Below are 18,234 nucleotides of genomic sequence, written 5' to 3' on the forward strand. Positions count from 1 at the left end.
ACCCTTTTTTCCAAGTCTATTATTCATTTTTAAGTCTAAGAATGGGTTGGTTAATACGGGCCCAGATTCTTATTCAAATTCGAACAGTTGTATGTATTTATTTATTTTAGAAGAAATTGTACACATGCACGTATTCTGCGTAAAGGCAGACTAAGTGTCTTCGTGAATATATTTAAATACCGTAATGATCGTGGAATCAATACGTGAATCTGTGCATGGGCGCAATCGAATACATACACATGAAACACTTAGCGCCTTTCATTTATTGTAAAAGAATTCAGTAGTATCAGCCTTGAATATAACAAGTCATTTTATTATGGGGGACCACAAGTTCACTTGCCCAAAGCTAACATAATTATTGTCTTGACAATGTGTGTATTCATTTTAACAGATTGGCGACAGTATAAAGGGGTGCTTAGTATTGTCAATGGTAAACAGAACCGGTTTTCAGCACCAGCCGGGCGACCAGTTGCCGCCGAAGTGTTTGGGGTTGGAAGCCGGATCTGGTAGCGGATAGTTAGCCGGCACCGCTGTAGTTCTGTGGAAGTTGATGCGATCTTGTAGGCGCTTGACCACGTCCGGATGTTGGTCAGCAATATCGAAATGCTCCGTAGGATCCGCTGAAACGTATAACTTGAATAGGGTTGCTTATCTTTATATAAACGTAGCCCGATTAAAAAGAAATCTTTGCGTTTCGAGATCACACAAGGATTTCAGTAAAACGGATGATTGCTCCAAACGCTTTGCTAATAATGAAAGTGTACTCAGAAGGACAGAGATATATAAATAGTTAAAAATCACAAGAAATTAATGGCTAAATAAACTATATTTACACCGTATTGTAACATATAATAAATTCAAATATTGTATAATTATTACGTTTCAAACAAACTTATGGTATTTCCTGAGACACAGTCAAGACAATAATTGTACTCAGATTACTAAAGCAATGCAAATGCCATATAACTCCTATACAATCTATTTAACATCCTCTTCACATCCTAGTCTCTATAACACAGCCAAACATAATATTCTATATTTTTGCACTAAAAAATACTTTAAGCCGTTATCAAAATCCAACAATAATTGATTTAATAGTGCAATCGTATTTGTGTCGTATACAGCTACTAGAACATGGTAATAGGATATTTTCAAATAGGTTAGGGTTTACGGTTTACTACAGTTTCTTACAATAAAAAATTCGAACCAATCAACTAAGAGTTCGAACCAATCAATTAATATCCTGTTTAAACAGCAAATAGTTTAGCTTAAATAGTCACTTGTTTGAAAGTAAGTCAACATTCCAATAATATGAGTCTTGTTCTGAGAAAACTTGGCATAATGCATGTGCGTATAGTTTCGCTCCAGATTATTGCAAGTATTTTCGGTCTTCTGGTCTATAATGGGAAACAGAATGGAATGAAGAACTGATACCTGAAGATACGCAGTGGCGACTATAACTGATCAACAACAATTTAAACAGTCAGTGGGAACGCATCAATTGTAAGGCATACCGTCGATATCGAAGAGCTGGTAAGGCGGGAACATTTCGTTGACGACTGTTTCCAACATAGGCGGTAGCGGTGTCCACCCGTTGAAGGCCCCTGGACTTCCCTCAATAAGCTTGTACTGACCAACCCTACAATTTATGTCTTGTTCTGATAAAAATGGGCATAAAACATGTGCGTAAAGTGTCGTCCCAGATTAGCCTGTGCAGTCCGCACAGGCTAATCAGGTATGACACTTTCCGCATAAACTTGATTTTCGGTAAGGAGGGACTTCCTTGAAACTAAAAATACCATTAAAGCGGAAAGTGTTGTCCCTGATTAGCCTGTGCGGACTGCACAGGCTAATCTGGGACGACACTTTACGCACATGAATAAAGCCCAGTTTTCTCAGAACAAGACACATTTAATGAACGCGCGATCTCAAAAAACAACATTGTACTGATGCAGAATTAACAAGAAATATATTTAAAGAAAAAAGATATACGGCGTTGATTGTGGTCGGTGTTGATGAACGGTTAAAAGTTATATATATAAGATCAAAGATAGCGAATGCCTTTTTTCTGTGCAGTTCTTAGCTGCATCAGACGCAAATGAATTACAGGGTGTTGCGCAAGATTTCGCGGCTAACTTCGCTTTATTAGATATTATTGAGCAGATATCTATATGTACAGAATAGAAAAACACAAGAAGAAAGGAAATAAATGAAAGCAATATTGCCTCTATATCGGTCTCTTAAACAATTTCGTTACTAAAACAGTGGTTAATCTTTCACAAGCAAAATATAAGATTCATCTTTATTATGCCAATAAATGGAGCCAGGATATCCAGCATGTTCCCAAATTAAGGACTTAACGGCTCTTTTTTAGAGTACATTGAAGACAGAGGAATACATTGAACTTACCGGCAACCTAATAGCTTGGGGATTAAGGTTCATTTATCAGCAAAATCTTGCAAACTTGTAAGCAAGCACCTAATTTTCCATGAATGTACCTTAATATGTGCTCTTTCCAAAAAACCCGTTAGCCACCAAAAATAATAACATGGCGGCCATTTTTTTCCAAAATGGCGGCTGCATAATTGTGTATACAAGTTTTATTGAAAATCAAGGTATTTGCACTAGGAGACTAATGAAAACAAACATTATTCAGGTTGCTTTGTTGTTAAGAACGTTTTAAGAAATAATTTATTCTTCTTTGACATTTAGGTGTGAAATATTGTACATTTATATCAAAATTGTCGCAATTTGCACAATAATTGTGAACAACATATGTACGTATATATCATAATAAAGTTATAATATAAAGACAATACACACACATGTATGGCACACATAAACAGCTGTGTTAAAACATGTTAAATAAATAAGTATATACAGCATTTAAAAAGAAAACTTTTTTATACCTAGGGGTGCGCTTATTATGGATTTATTGGTATCAATTGTTGGACAGTACCTTCCAACAAAATAAAATAGCACAATATAAATCACAATCATTGTTATAAAGACTAGTTTGAACTTCAAGATTATTAATAATAGTTTATTGTAAATCTAGAGGTGCAACATCATTACTTGAAGACTTATATTTATTGACTCTAAGTTATGTGTGATCAATCTTGTTTACTGACTTAATTGAGTTTGAAATACTAGCAGGGTTATTCAGAACTTCTCTCCTTATAATGTATATGAACTTTCTTCATTCACATATATTGTTTAAGGATTGTTGGGTGTTTTACTATGGTATGATTAAAAGTATTATCTTATTAAGACATTTACTGGCTATTTATTGTAATTGGTACTGTTTACATACGCCCTACAATCAATGCAGAGTATGAATACTCATTTTTTTAGTCCGAAGATTGCTTTATATTGAATATTTAACTTGGCTGATAAAATGGCATTCTATTTTTCAACTTTCTTAGTTTGAGATAAATAAACGATGTAAACACTCGTCAATATACTTTATCAAGATAAATACGGATTAAACCCCAAACACGTGTTGTTGACGTCCTAGCATTTAACCTGTATATGGATATCAGGTGATTTTTCACCATGCGATCATTCATGTGACGAGGTGACCTAAACATTAGATAATTCAAATAGTATCTGTGTTTTAGATATTTAATTTATAGAACGCGGGATGATAAAATCAAGGTGTCCTTTTCTATAACATGTGATATTCAGATTGCAAGCTATTAGCCAAGTCAGCATTTAATGTTGTGCATGGATATTCAATCGTTTCATTGATTTGCAGTATACAAATGACACACTGACTCCAAAATATAATACCTAGTGAAAAACTTCATAATAACGTTACGACTTAATTTTCATGAACTCGCAGTAAGGATTGTTACTTTACTTTTCAGACAAGGTCTAGTATCGTGCTATTTGCGAAAACAAAACCATATTTTTCAAAACTAAAGATATTTTAATCAATAGATGTAAACAAGAGTTTATTTAAATTTATTGACCTTGGATCAAGTGTCCTCAAATGTGTCGATCGCATCTTGTGAGTGATAGGTGACACGCGTGATTCAATCAATCACTGGATAATTCTAGGTAGCAATTAGGTGCTGATAATATCAGCTTGATATACAGAAAACATACCTATGATATTAATTTCGTGTATTCCAATACATTTAAATAAACATGTGTTGTCACGTTTAGTTGTGTCTTAATAGACTGAAAGGAGGTATGATTCTTGAACTTCCGTAAAAATACTCTACATCAATATAATATGTTTGTAATTTTGTAATATCTTCAATACCGTTTACGTAGTTGTTCACAAACAAATGGAAAAAAATAAGTACAAATGAAAAAGTATACATACTGAGGTACCAGTAAACCTATTGTAAATACTTGTAATTTAAAGAAATTGAAGAGGTGTGATAACAAAGAAGTCACAGGGGGCCAAAGTACGTTGACTCTGGAAAAGTGAACATACATAACTAGTGACAAATCTTTAAAAACAGACATAATAATACACAAACTTAGTATTGCTAGTGGGACTTTTCAACACAAAATATGTATAAAAAACGTTTTTTATTTCTTATACTTCTCATATTAAGGATACATATGTAACAGTATTCATTGGGTTGAATTCCTAGATGTGTATTATTTTGTTTTCGATCCCTGTGAGCATTGTTATAAATCTTTCACATATTCTCAATGACTTACTTTCACAATATTATTATACGGGACACTTGCAATAATCAAACTCTCAACTATATGACACCCAGGGTCGGTAAACGAATGTACTCATAAAAGCTCCCATAATTCAAGAAGAACAAGGCAGAGTTAACCGGTATTTCAGAAAGAACTCCGCGGAAATCACCATACAAATCATATGCCAAAATACCGCAAGTTGTTCCACAATTAATGAAACTAAGGCAATCGAAGGCGCATAACTGCATGTAACAATATATCATATTTGTCAGTTGCAAACATGCACTCATCTTCTTCTGAATGCATATGAAAGCAAAACAGGAAACCGTTTTATCTATCACAACCGCATACTTTGCAAGCTCATTGCTCATTTTGAATTCGTATCAACACCGACAATCGCAAAGTTTTATTAGAATTTCTAAACAAATGAATTCGCGTTGGATATGCTATTGCTTTTATATAACGGATTCAGCGTTGAAAATTACGATTCAGTACAATCTGGCATCTGCACTTTATCAATAGTTTAAAAAACGTTACATTAAAAACTTAAATTAAATTCTCTGCATCGCCCTATATTTTTTTGCAAAACAAACACCCATTGATAAATATGTTCACACATGCACGCATGCAATTAATAATGTGACCTGCACGCATGCAATTAATAATGTGAACTTCATTTAACTTCACTTCAAAGACGAACGTGTCCTGAGACTGAAACAATGAGTGTGTAATGGGAAAATGCCAATAATCATACCATCAGTGTGTTTATTTACAAGTATGACCATCCTAGACACATCTTGTCTGTGTTCTGTATCAGTGTTGATTCCTAAATTGAATGTCATAAACGAAGTCAAAAAATAAAATATATGATCGTTCACAATCCGATTTTAAATCAAATCAGTTCATGCTTTTGATTAAAATCCTAACATGGTGAGCTAATTGTTTGGATTCAACTCTAGTTTTAGTTTGTTGTTAATGGAACCTTCATTGATACTTGCATTTACAATCGCTAGAAATAATAAAATATACAAAAAATGCATTCAACATCAATTGGTCTGGATTTAAATGGGGAAAAAGTATCCGAAAATTTATATCCGAAATCATGACAAGTTACGATTAAAATATATACCATTGATTTTGCCATAATAAATGTACAAGTTAAAATTCCCGTAGTCATTTTTTTTAAACGGAACATACGAGTTTTCTCAATTGGTTTTATCATTTGCTATTTCATTGTTGTTCCGTGTGCTGTTTTATCTGACTTTTTTCATCGTTGTCAATATTATTAATCTGTGTAAGTCAATACCGATGTTTTATATCGTTGTCGACTCGATAATAGCTTACAAACATTGCACTGAACCAAACAAATGTCTGTGCGTAGGTTGGCTACTGACTATAACGAAACCAAATAGTTAAGAAATAATTCGTGTACGTAAGGCCTAAAGTTTGTTGTCGAATAACCCACGGCCGATAGTTAAGATGCATAAGGATTAAATCACGAGTGCGAAGCACGAGTTATTTGAAACCACGCATCTAAACTTCCGGTCGTGGGTTATTCAACAACAAACAATAAAGTACATGATTTTTTTTCGATTCTAACACGATTGATACTAAAGATTTATACAACGTATATATTTTTCTTGTTTACTATTTTATGTGAAGTTCCGCCCATAAAAATAACTTTCGGCTGTTCTGTCGATCAGATGCGCGACTTTCATTCAAAAATCGACGCCATCTTCTATCTTCGGGTGGCTAAAAGGTTTTATTAAAAACGCACATCAAACTTAGTTTTTATACAAAATTGCATGTTTCCTTACTGATTTTATAAATTATTATGCATACTTATGTAAGCTGCCCAACTTGTTCACATGAACTGAGACCAGAAATGGCGGCCATCTTGTAACTGGACGCCATCTTGAATTTTTGACTAACTATCAAAAGTGTGTATCAAACTTAGTGTTTAATGTCATGCTCAATTGAAGATTTGCACAATTTGTATGCACAGTTGCTTAAGATATACCCAACATGGCTGTATAGATTGAATCGGAAATGGCGGTCATCTTGAAAATGGCCGCCATTTTGAATTTTTGTGTGGCTAACGATTTCTATCAATAGTGCATATCAAACTGAGAGTTCATGCAAAATTTCATGCTTGCTTACAGATTTACAAGATTTTTATGCTAATTCTCCTAGCTATAAAAAAGACTGGCTAAAGTAATTGTTAAGCGTATTTTAAAAGACGAACTTTTATCGATGCATAGTTCTGAATGAGTATATCATCGACACAAATTCATGTTAACTTTTTTTCATAATCACATACGTAATTTTACTGTTCACATGTATCAGTGTATGTGGTGCCATTTGTTATAATTGGAAATATTCTGTTTTGTTGACTTAATGGCTCATCGGATCGGGTTCAAAACACATTTGTTTATATATATATATATATATATATATATATATATATATATATATATATATATATATATATATATATATATATATATATATATATATATATATAGTATCGTGAATCATCGCGCACACGCTTAATAAATCGGTCCATATGGTTGAATTATTTCTTATTGAATTAATCAAAACTGGTACACATCATGCAATTGTTTAAACACATTAAGAATCTATGATTGACATACCATAATAATATCGCCGAGTATCGGTATCTACATTTAATATCTTTCTGACCCAAAATAAACTTCAAGTGCCCTTAGTCCACGCGATAACGTTTATTTAACGATTTCTGTAACCGCGAACTTACCTCGATACCTTGAGGGTTGGAATGCAATGCATTAAAGTGAGGTTACGATTCCACTGCTGGAATGATGGCTTGGTTAAAGCTTTATATATACATTAACGTGTTTAACGGTCAATTTCGAAAACAATTTGAAATATTTACGTCAATGCGTTTATCAGGTTATTGAACAACAATACTTATATGTTCTAATGTAATTTCGCAGTAATTGACAACACAGCCTTTAAGCTCAAACGCTCAGGCGCTGACAATCTTCTTAATATAAAGGGGTACACACACATTGTATTGATGGCGATAGTTAAGTATGAAACTGCTCTATCCCCCAAGCCGTATCATTAGAGATAAAATTGTCTCATGCAGAATACGCAGTTTACATCGTTGCTTAACGAACTGTATCCCTTTTCATACCATATACTTCTCAAAAATAGAAAGTCGTTTTAATAACATATTAATGTAAATGTGAAAACTGTTTGTAGCTTGCACGTTTTCTACTTCGAAAACTTTCAGGCCTTACGGCGGGAAATTTTATACTGAAATTGATTTGCAATGGTCAGCTAAGGTGAAAAGCTGTGTAAGACAGCTACGCCGAAAAAAAACAGTTGTAAATTCCAAAGCATACAACTGAACCTTCAACAATGTGTGCGTCCATCTTTGCGTTTTAGAAACAAGTCTGTCATTAATTGTACAGGTATCTTTATCAAGCATTTGTGTCACTCAATTACTAGTATATGCAGATTAATAAGATAGTGATCATAACTGGGCGTATTTTTTGGGTGTGCGATTTGCAACTATTGTGTATAACGAGGCCTACTTTTGTTGTAAATTCAAATGCCTTCAAATGTATGAATACTAAATTAACCTTTGTCAACCATAACACGGATTTGGAAAATACCACAATTTTGCTTCATAAAGGGACTATTTCATTTTACACGTAGTATTAGACGAGAGAATGTGTGTTATAAAGGCAATCACGCGCCACCCTCTATTTATCCACATGTATCAGGCACAGATTGCTGTTTGCCATCGCATTGCATACGAGCCTTGTTCTGAGAAAACTGGGCTTAATGCATGTGCGTAAAGTGTCGTCCCAGATTAGCCTGTGCACTCCGCACAGGCTTATCAGGGACGACACTTTCCGCCTTAACTGGATTTTCGTGTAGAAGAGACTTCCTTTAAACGAAAAATACCATACAAGCGGAAAGTGTCGTCCCTGATTAGCCTGTGCGGCATATCTTGTCAATGTTATAGAATGTTGTTACATACCTGATTGCCGCGTTATGGCAATCTTGTCAATGTTATAGAATGTTGTTACATACCTGATTGCCGCGTTATGGCCATCTTGTCAATGTTATAGAATGTTGTTACATACCTGATAGCCATAGTCTTGTTCATGATCTCGCCAACGGTGTCGACTTTAAGTATCTGATAGCCGCCTACTTCACTCTATCGTCGATGTTGTAGACTATTATATAACTGAAATCCCAGATCGTCTTTATCTCGAATGTATTGCAGACTATCTGTTGCATACCTGATAGCCGTGTGTCTGTCATCGTTGTAGACGACGTGTGCATCCCTGATGGCTACGTTCATTTCAATCGTCAATGATGTAGACTTGCACATACATGTACCTGATAGCTGCGTTCTTGTCAATCTCGTCGATGTTGTAGACGAATTCCGTCCTGGCTGATGGAGCTCCGTTACTCACGGTGGCCCACTGGTTTACACCGTCCATGCCAGCGTCTGTGAACAAACGCAAAGAGCGACGTAATTGATTAAATTATACGCAGTGAAGAAATCGCAACGTCGTTTAAACAATCTCTCATTAAGGGTTTCTTACATCTTCGAATTTTGTATAACGTTACTTAAACTTAAATGAACAAAACAAATATGCTATTTACAATAAAAGATTACGCTAGGTAAAATTATCTACCAGGTTTTCCACCAGCAAGGGTCAGCAGTGTCGGGAACCAGTCAACTGCATGCATCATTCTAGACAAAAAATCTAACATTTCATTATATGCGCATGGTAATCTCGCCTGAACACTCGTTTTCTGAAGGTTTTCAGTAATGTCACGATATAAGATACAGAATAACATACTAAATTAGTTGTTTGCCGAATGGTTATCATGTACTCATTGTACCTAAATTAATAAAATGTTCTTCAACCAATTTGTAGCAGGTAATGTAAGCCTAGCCAATTCAAAGCTATACAGCTGTGCGTCAAGTACGCAGTTGCTGCAAAAAAAAACAACGTCTTACTCCGTATTCGTGTATTTAGTTTTCTTTAGCAGAGTGTCGCTATAGACGAAGGCCACACCCTTGGTCCCTCCCTCCCACAGGGTGGTCTTAGCTCCCCTCAGCGGAAGATTGTTTGCCGCCGTATAACTGGGACCGCCGTTCTAGGCAGATAGAACACGTTCTCTCTTAGACTTGATTTCTCATTTATTAAAGACAATTTTAGCAAAATCAGCAATATGTGTGTGGTTAAGTAAATGCAATTTAAATTTCCATTGGTCTTTATTTGTTACACAAAAAGACATAAAATTAAAATTATATAGGTCATGTCTAAACACATGTCATTCTTATACATCAGTGGTGAAGACAAGTAAGGCGTTGTCCATGAATCCGCGGCTGCGAAGTGCCGATGTGATGTTGCCAACGGCTTCGTCCAGAGCGGATATCATACCTTAAGAATAAGGATTTGTATAAATAAATGAAGCTATTATACGTTGCATAAAAGTATTTTGCCTTTGCCAACCTCAACTCTTCATAACAAACAATAATGTCGTGCAATAATGTCACTGTCTGTGAAATAATAAATAAAAATAGTAATAAGAATGCACTACACAATAATTTATGTAACGGTATATCGGTTCGGAATCTTATCTCATTTTTGCATTCCGAATCTCATTATTGAAATTATTCATAAAGGACATTGAATACTAGTATTTCTTCTGAGCTTCTTACCGCAATATGTTCTTCTGCTTTTTGTAGATATATTAGCGTAAATGCGCTCATAGCTCTCAGGAACCTTTTAAAAAACACAATACAATAAGAGCCTTGTTCTGAGAAAACTGGACTTAATGCATGTGCGTAAAGTGGCATCCCAGATTAGCCTGTGCAGTCAGCACAGGCTAATCAGGGACGACACTTTCCGCCTAAACTTGATTGATGGTAAGGAGGGACTTCCTTGAAACTTAAAACACCATAAACGCGGAAAGTGTCGTCCCTGATTAGCCTGTGCGGACTGCACAGGCTAATCTGGGCCGACACTTTACGCACATGCATTTAACCCAGTTTGTCAGAACGCGACTCAGTACAATAACATTACTGAACTTAAACACCTTCTTATCACAAAAAAGTCAGCCGCAAATTAACAACATACGTATATAAGAAATGGACCTCATACAAAGAAATAACTTCATTTGCTACATGTATGTGTGTGTTTTTTATATAGAATCAACCAGGAATTAAAAGTCTCAAAAGTAAACGTAGATACTCTGGGTGTCTTACTTTGGACACCCAATGTATTCCGTTTATGCAGAATTAAGTTTACAGAAAAAGAATCCCGATAACCTCTAACGGGTCATGCACGGACTGGAACGGAAGGTACAGATACATGGGCTGTGCATCCGGGTCAACAGCGTTGATGACGTCAATGGCACGCGAAGCGATGGTGTGCTGGTAACACAAATGGCAACCGATTAATCAAGTACAGTCATAGGACGGTTTTACGATGGAAGATTTTATGATATAAGTACTATTAAATTGTAACAAATGTAAAACGGGCCGCCTTGGTTCGCATCAATATTGAATTATTCATAATCATAATTTGTCATATTTATACACATCACGGACTTTTAACCCATTTATGCTTAGCGTCTAGAAACAAGAGGGCCATGATGGCCCTGTATCGCTCTACTGTTTTTAATGCGAAAAAAAGCGTGCAATGTGCATGGGTTGAAATGTACTCAAGCATGTGACCAAACTTGGTAGAGAACTATAAGATATCACTACATACCAAATTTGGTAGCGCTAGGCCCATTGGTTATGGACAGGAAGATTTTTAAAGTTTGCACAAAAGAGGCTTTATATAAGCAAATGTTCAGTTTTGTGACCCCTGAGGCAGAGTCAAATTTGAGCCCAGGGGAATAATTTGAACAATTTGAAGAGGACTATTAGATGTCACTACATACCAAATTTAGTAGCCCTAGGCTCTATAATTATGAACAAGAAGATTTTTAAAGTTTGCACAAAATAGGCCTTATTTAAGCATATGTTCATCTTTGTGACCCCCGGGACAGGGTCAAATTATACCCCAGGGGCATAATTTGAAAAAGCTTGGTAGAGAACTTTAAGATTTTTATACATACCAAAATTTGGTAGAAATAGGCCCAATGGTTATGGACAGAAGATTTTTAAAGTTTGCACAAAATAGGCCCAATATAAGCATAGATTCATTTTTGTGACTCTGTGGAACGGTCAAATTTGATCCCAGGGGCTTAATTTGAACCAACTTGGTAGAGGACTATTAGATGTCACTACATACCAAATTCGGTAGCCCTATGCCATACGGTTATGGACAAGTAGATTTTTAAAGTTTGCACAAAATAGGCCTTATTTAAGCGTATGTTCATTTTTGTGACCCCCAGGGCAGGGTCAAATTTGACCCCAGGGGCATAGTTTGAACAAACTAAGTACAGAACTATTAGATGTTACTAAATACCAAATTTGGTAGCCCTAGGCCCTACGGTTATGGACAGGAAGATTTTTAAAGTTTGCACAAAAGAGGCTTTATATAAGCATATGTTCAATTTTTGTGACCCCCGGGGCAGGGTCAAATTTGACCCCAGGGGCATAATTTGAGCAAATTTGGTAGAGGACTATTAGATGTCACTTCATACCAAAATCGGTAGCCCTACGCCATACACTAATGGACAAGTAGATTTTAAAAGTTTGCACAAAATAGGCCTTATATAAGCATATGTTCATTTTTGTGACCCCCGGGGCAGGGTCAAATTTGACCCCAGGGGCATAATTTGAACAAACTAAGTAGAAAACTATTAGATGTCACTACATACCGAATTTGGTAGCCCTAAGTCCTACGGTTATGGACAAAAAGATTTTCAAAGTTTGCACAAAATAGGCTTTATATAAGCATATTTTCATTTTTGTGACCCCCGGGGCAGGGTCAAATTTGACCCCAGGGGCTTAATTTGAACAAATTTGTTAGAGAACTATTACATGTCACTACATACCAAATTTGGTAGCCCTGTGCCATACAGTTATGGACAAGTGGATTTTTAAAGTTTGCACAAAATAGGCCTTATTTAACGTATGTTCATTTTTGTGACCCCAGGGGCAGTTTTAAATTTAACCCCAGGGGCATAATTTGAACAAACTAAGAAGAGAACTATTACATGTCACTACATACCAAATTTGGTAGCCCTATGCCATACAGTTATGGACAGAAAGATTTTCAAAGTTTTCACACAATAGGCCTTATATAAGCATATGTTCAATTTTGTGACCCCCGGGGCAGGGTCAAATGTGACCTCAGGGGCATAATTAAAAGCAATTTGGTAGAGGATTATTAGATGTCTCTACATACCAAATTTGATAGCCCTAGGCCCAATGGTTATGGACGAAAGATTTTGAAAGTTTTCACAAAATAGGCCTTATATAAGCATATGTTCAATTTTGTGACCCCCGGGGCAGGGTCAAATTTGACCCCAGGGGCATAATTTGAATAAATTTGGTAGAGGACTATTAGATGTCTCTACATACCAAATTTGATAGCCCTAGGCCCAACGGTTATGGACGAGAAGATTTTGAAAGTTTGCACAAAATAGGCCTTATATAAGCAAATTTTCATTTTTTGTGACCCCCGGGGCAGGTTCAAATTTGACCCAAGGGGCATAATTTGAACAAATTTGAAAGAGGTTCACCCCAGGAACATTCCTGAGAAATTTCATCAGAATTGGACCAGTAGTTTAGGAGAAGAAGATGTTTTAATGAAAAGTCAACGCACGCACGCTCGCACGCACGACGGACACAGGACCATGACATAAGCCCCGCTGGCCTTTGGCCAGTGGAGCTAAAAAGGCCTTTGCAAACAGCGTAGACCCGCTTTTTGCTTCAAGGAATATCTGTAAGAAATATTCTAAATATAGAAATAAATATACTAGACATCCCTATTAAATTTTGGAAATAAATTGATCCAATTTAGAAGGATGGGAGAGTCCACTAGGCATAAATGGGTTAACAACGTTTCACTTTACAATTTTGAGACGCTGCGCACACGAAACTTACTGCGGAATATTCTCCTTTCGATGGATGAAATACTGTCGTGTTAAACCGGAAATCATAACCACCCACTGTAAAGAAAAATTTACGAACACGTTTTGTTGTAAGAAATATAGATCTATTACTAATAAAATTTAAATGCTTACTCGGGAAAGTATGAAGACCCTTAGACCTTTCATGCGTAATAAGAAATAAGCAGGACTTGCTAGCCCGGAACTGACTTAGACCTTTCATATGCGTAACAAGAAATAAGCAGGACTTGCTAGCCCGGAACTGACCTTAGATCTTTCATATGCGTAACAAGAAATAAGCAGGACTTGCTAGCCTGGAACTGACTTAGACCTTTCATATGCGTAACAAGAAATAAGCAGGACTTGCTAGCCCGGAACTGACGAATAAATGAAAGAAATATGAGCCGTGCTCTGTGAAAAGGGGGGTTTCATGCATGTGCGTAAAGTGTCGTCCCAGATTAGCCTGTGAAGTCCGCAGAAGCTAATCAGAGACGACACTTTCCGCCTTCACTGGACTTTTGCTAAGAAGATTCTTCATTTAAACAGAAAATATCATAAAGGTGGAAAGTGTGGTCCCTGATTAGCCTGTGTGAACTGTACAGGTTAGCCTAAGACGACAATTTACGCACATGCATTCAACCCCTTTTTCACAGAGCACGGTCCATATCTAGATGACATAATTATTGGCTCACAATACGGATCTCATGAAGGCCGTTATATTGTAATGCGCGTGTCAGAAAAGCGAAATGCAATCACAGGGAAAATCATTCCTTGTCTTAATCGATTCGTAAATTATTCTAACGCAATGAAAACCCGTGTTATTGTATACACAAATGTTCGATTGACACGAGCTTGGCTCAGAACCACTGGTAACTGTGCGAAGAGGTTGACCGTTGTTTTGAATTTGTATTATCCTTTGGCGTGTACTTCCAGTTACAGAAACCTAGATGCCACCTAGCGGATAAAACTACACACTAAAAAAGATGGAATTCAGACGTATAACTTGAAAGGTACGTTCAAAACAGAGTTGAAAATACACAAGTGTTATAATGTGGAATGTTTTGAAATGCATAAAAATGAGTAAAATATTAAAAGGGAGTTTTGTATTTTAACTCGAAAGGGTAAATACATACACGATTAATTGGGCAAGTCATTTTATATATTTTAAATACAAACACAATTGTGCATTGACGGCATTAATGGAAGTATACATTCTTAACATTGAAATATGTTAATACAATCATGCCCCTAGAAAAAAGGCCCTGGCAAACAGCGTAGACCCAGATGAGACGCCGCATGATGCGGCGTCTCATCAGGGTTTGCGCTGTTTGCATAAAGGAAGAAAAATATTCTAAATATAGAAATAAATATACTAGACATCCCTAATTTTTGACATAATTGATCCAATTTAAAAGGATGGGAAAGTCCACTTGGCATAAATGGGTTACTGCATTTACTCCTACATACTTTCCAACCATATGCGTAACGTATCCGAGCTCTTTGAGTTTTTGAGGCAGTGTTGTGAAATTTGCAGGAAGGTATGCGGCTTGTTCAGGAAATATTACTAGATGCTGAACAGAACACAGATAAAATAAGTTTACAACAACAATAAACTCACAAACAAGCAACAAACTATATCCTTCAGAACGAACGTCATCATCACTTCATAATCTTCTACATCCTCATTTTTATCATCATCAGTATCATTATTGACATTATTTTCATTCTTAGCTTCATCATCAACAGCAAGCACAGCTATGAGCACCATTATCACTATCAACATCCCCGCCATTTAAAAAAAGTATGTCACAATTGTTTAAACCTGTTCACTTTAATAAAGTATACATTATTCATCAGCTTTTATATAATTATCATTAAAGGACCCTTTTCACAGATTTTGGCTTGTTTTGAAGTTTTTCATTAAATGCTTTATATTGATAATTGCAAGTATTGGATATAAAAATCTCCAGTAAAAAATCAAGAATATAATTTTAAAAAGAAAAAAAGGTATCCCTCAGCTCAGCAGCGATTGAACCACTGACCCCTGGAGTCCTGGAGTAAAAAGTCTACCACTTAGACCACTCGGCCATCCTTCCGGATACAATGCCAGGTGTATTTTATACTTAATATAAGCAATCCTCGTAGTTTCACAAAATATAACGACAACAACAGAACTCTCCAAATTATCAATTCGTTTCGCGTTGCAACGCTGTATAATTTTCGGGTTTTTAAATCGTCAAAAGATGCATTTAATGGCTATTTTAGAGCATGGTAAATGCTCAGTATTACTGTTTCCTCACACATATCATAACTAAAACGAAAATTTGCGAATCTGAAACAACTTTTTGTCAATTTTGTCAATTTATCCAAACGTTTGCAATATATAGACGTAAAGAATAATTTAAATAGCCGAACTTAAATTTGTGTCATAGTTCTTACAATTGTTAGTGTATACACTTTGTTATGTACAACCTATATATTAACTTTTGATATAAAAATATATAGTAGATTTTTTTAATAATATCAAAGATATTGAACAAATAAGGTCCTATAGCAAACATCAATAATCCACGTTGCCTACCTGAAGTCCTGTATGGAATGGGTAGTAGCCCGTCATGAAACAATTCCTGGACCTGTCATGGAATTGATTGAATAAACGACACACGTATTATGATATTGACATGGTCAGTGCCAATGCTATGTCATATTTATTATGATAACACACGATGAATACACTTGAAATTCTAAACAAGAGACGTGTTTGTCAGAAACACGATGCCCCTTATTGCTCCGCTTTGACATAAAATTTCAATATATCATTTGGCAGGTTTAGAAATTATCTCCCTTTTAAAGCTTTTTACTTCCCTTGGATTGTATTTTTTACTTTTGACCTAAAAGGATGACCTTGACCTTGACCTTTCACCACTCAAAATGTGCAGCTTCATGAGATACACATGCATGCCAAATATCTTCAATATTGCAAAAGTTATCGCAAAACTTTAACCAAGGTTAAAGTTTTGGGACAGACTGACAGACAGACAGGCCAAAAACAATATGCCCCCGATCATTCGATCCGGGGGCATAACAAGGGAATTCATACAGCGCGTTTAGATATTTGTATGCATTTTCGTGTTATGATAAATAAATCTCATTGAGCGTCGTGGTCAACGAGGCAGAAAATAGCACTAGTGGCATAAGTGTTAAGTGCAACAGCGAAACGTCACGATGATACTTACGGGGAGCAGACGGGCTGGACGTAAGTTGAATTGAGAATTACGCCATTAGACGCCAACTTGTCCAGGTTCGGTGTGTACATGGCGTCATTGTGCCAACCGACGTCATTCCAGCCTAAAAGCAAATGTACATGAACTTGCCATTCTCACATACATAAAGTAACAATTTAAGTTAACTTAAACTTATCTTTCAACATTAAGTGGTCAAACATAACATTTAAAGTGGAACCTTCTGAACCCCATAAAAGAGATATGTATACAGGCAGTGCAATTACATAAAAAAACTTACCCAAATCATCTGCCACGATGAAGATGATATGAGGCGGTTTACACGTCACGTAAGGCAACAACGTTAGTAACGTCAACGTAACAAACAGCATTTTACGTTGAGTCCTTCAACTTAAACGAACGCATGATGTAAATGAGTTGATGGTGTATAAATTATCACAGTTATACTTGATCGTAAATAAAAACCGAGAAGACTTCTCTATGTTTATGATTACTTGAAAATATTTCTAAATTGTCGTATCTAATAAGATCGTTATGCTGTAGTATTCCTTATAATTAGCGTACTCGAACACTGACAAGTTACATGCATTAAAAAAATAAAAGTTAACAAACGTACACATCTCTGTAACGAACCATATGCACGGCGATATATGGTTAGAAACATACCTGAACCAAACAGCTGAACCAGGCCGACTGCGGTGATATCAATCTATATCAAAGTTGTATCGCTGAACATCGTTATATAATCGTGGCAAGAGATTGGTGGTATATCAAGTAAAGTTATAATGTAGTACCGTGAGATACTGCACGGCCGTTAATCACGAGCGCCACCTCGCGCGTGATTAGCGGCCGTGTACTAGTAGTGATAAAAATAGACCGTGTTGTAAATGTTCGCATGTCTGTTCCTCAAGTACAGCTTTATGGCATGTAACAAATGATAACATGAATAAGGTGATGAACTATGCAACAAAGCAGTTATTCATTCATGCTATAGCTGAAGAGTTTGCTTTATTTTGTAAATACATAAATGCAGCGATGTACACAAAAATGTTTACCATCTGTTTATATTTAGTGCCAACAATAAACCTACATGGTAGCGATATATATATATATATATATATATATATATATATATATATATATATATATATATATATATATATATATATATATATATGTGTGTCATAGTCTACAAATACCAGTACAAACGAGGAAAATTTACATTTTCGTTTTTTGT

The 18,234-nt window shown here is 35.8% G+C and overlaps 1 protein-coding gene across 4 annotated transcripts; it reads right to left on the bottom strand.

Moving 5' to 3' along the window:
* Window positions 1-245: 245 nt before the first annotated feature.
* On the bottom strand, window positions 246-17,828 carry LOC127856706 (arylsulfatase B-like). Of its 4 annotated transcripts, none has more exons than XM_052392966.1 (11): window positions 17,664-17,828; window positions 17,278-17,387; window positions 16,992-17,103; window positions 16,337-16,388; window positions 10,406-10,469; window positions 10,027-10,124; window positions 9,698-9,837; window positions 9,369-9,427; window positions 9,067-9,178; window positions 1,515-1,639; window positions 246-620 (listed from the first exon to the last, which is right to left on the bottom strand). In XM_052392966.1, exons 2-11 carry the CDS (start codon window positions 17,366-17,368, stop codon window positions 448-450), a joined length of 1,026 nt encoding a protein of 341 aa, XP_052248926.1. In that variant the 5' UTR covers window positions 17,369-17,387; window positions 17,664-17,828; the 3' UTR covers window positions 246-447. The 4 variants fall into 4 exon arrangements, with proteins under 4 accessions (XP_052248926.1, XP_052248927.1, XP_052248928.1 ...); XM_052392967.1 differs by lacking the exon at window positions 17,664-17,828 and adding an exon at window positions 17,614-17,631; XM_052392968.1 differs by lacking the exons at window positions 16,992-17,103; window positions 17,278-17,387; window positions 17,664-17,828 and adding exons at window positions 11,015-11,119; window positions 13,751-13,815; window positions 15,223-15,326 and having other exon boundaries at window positions 16,337-16,372.
* Window positions 17,829-18,234: the final 406 nt, after the last annotated feature.

The sequence above is a fragment of the Dreissena polymorpha genome, chromosome 1 (assembly GCF_020536995.1).
Source record: "Dreissena polymorpha isolate Duluth1 chromosome 1, UMN_Dpol_1.0, whole genome shotgun sequence".
Lineage (NCBI taxonomy): Eukaryota > Metazoa > Mollusca > Bivalvia > Myida > Dreissenidae > Dreissena > Dreissena polymorpha.

Coding starts and splice junctions, on each gene's coding strand:
- LOC127856706 (XM_052392966.1), bottom strand. CDS start 17,368: ATGCTGTTTGTTACGTTGACGTTACTAACGTTGTTGCCTTACGTGACG. Junction 10,125..10,405: donor AAGCAGAAGAACATATTGCG/GTAAGAAGCTCA, acceptor CTTATTCTTAAG/GTATGATATCCGCTCTGGAC. Junction 9,179..9,368: donor CCTTGCTGGTGGAAAACCTG/GTAGATAATTTT, acceptor GTTTGTTCACAG/ACGCTGGCATGGACGGTGTA.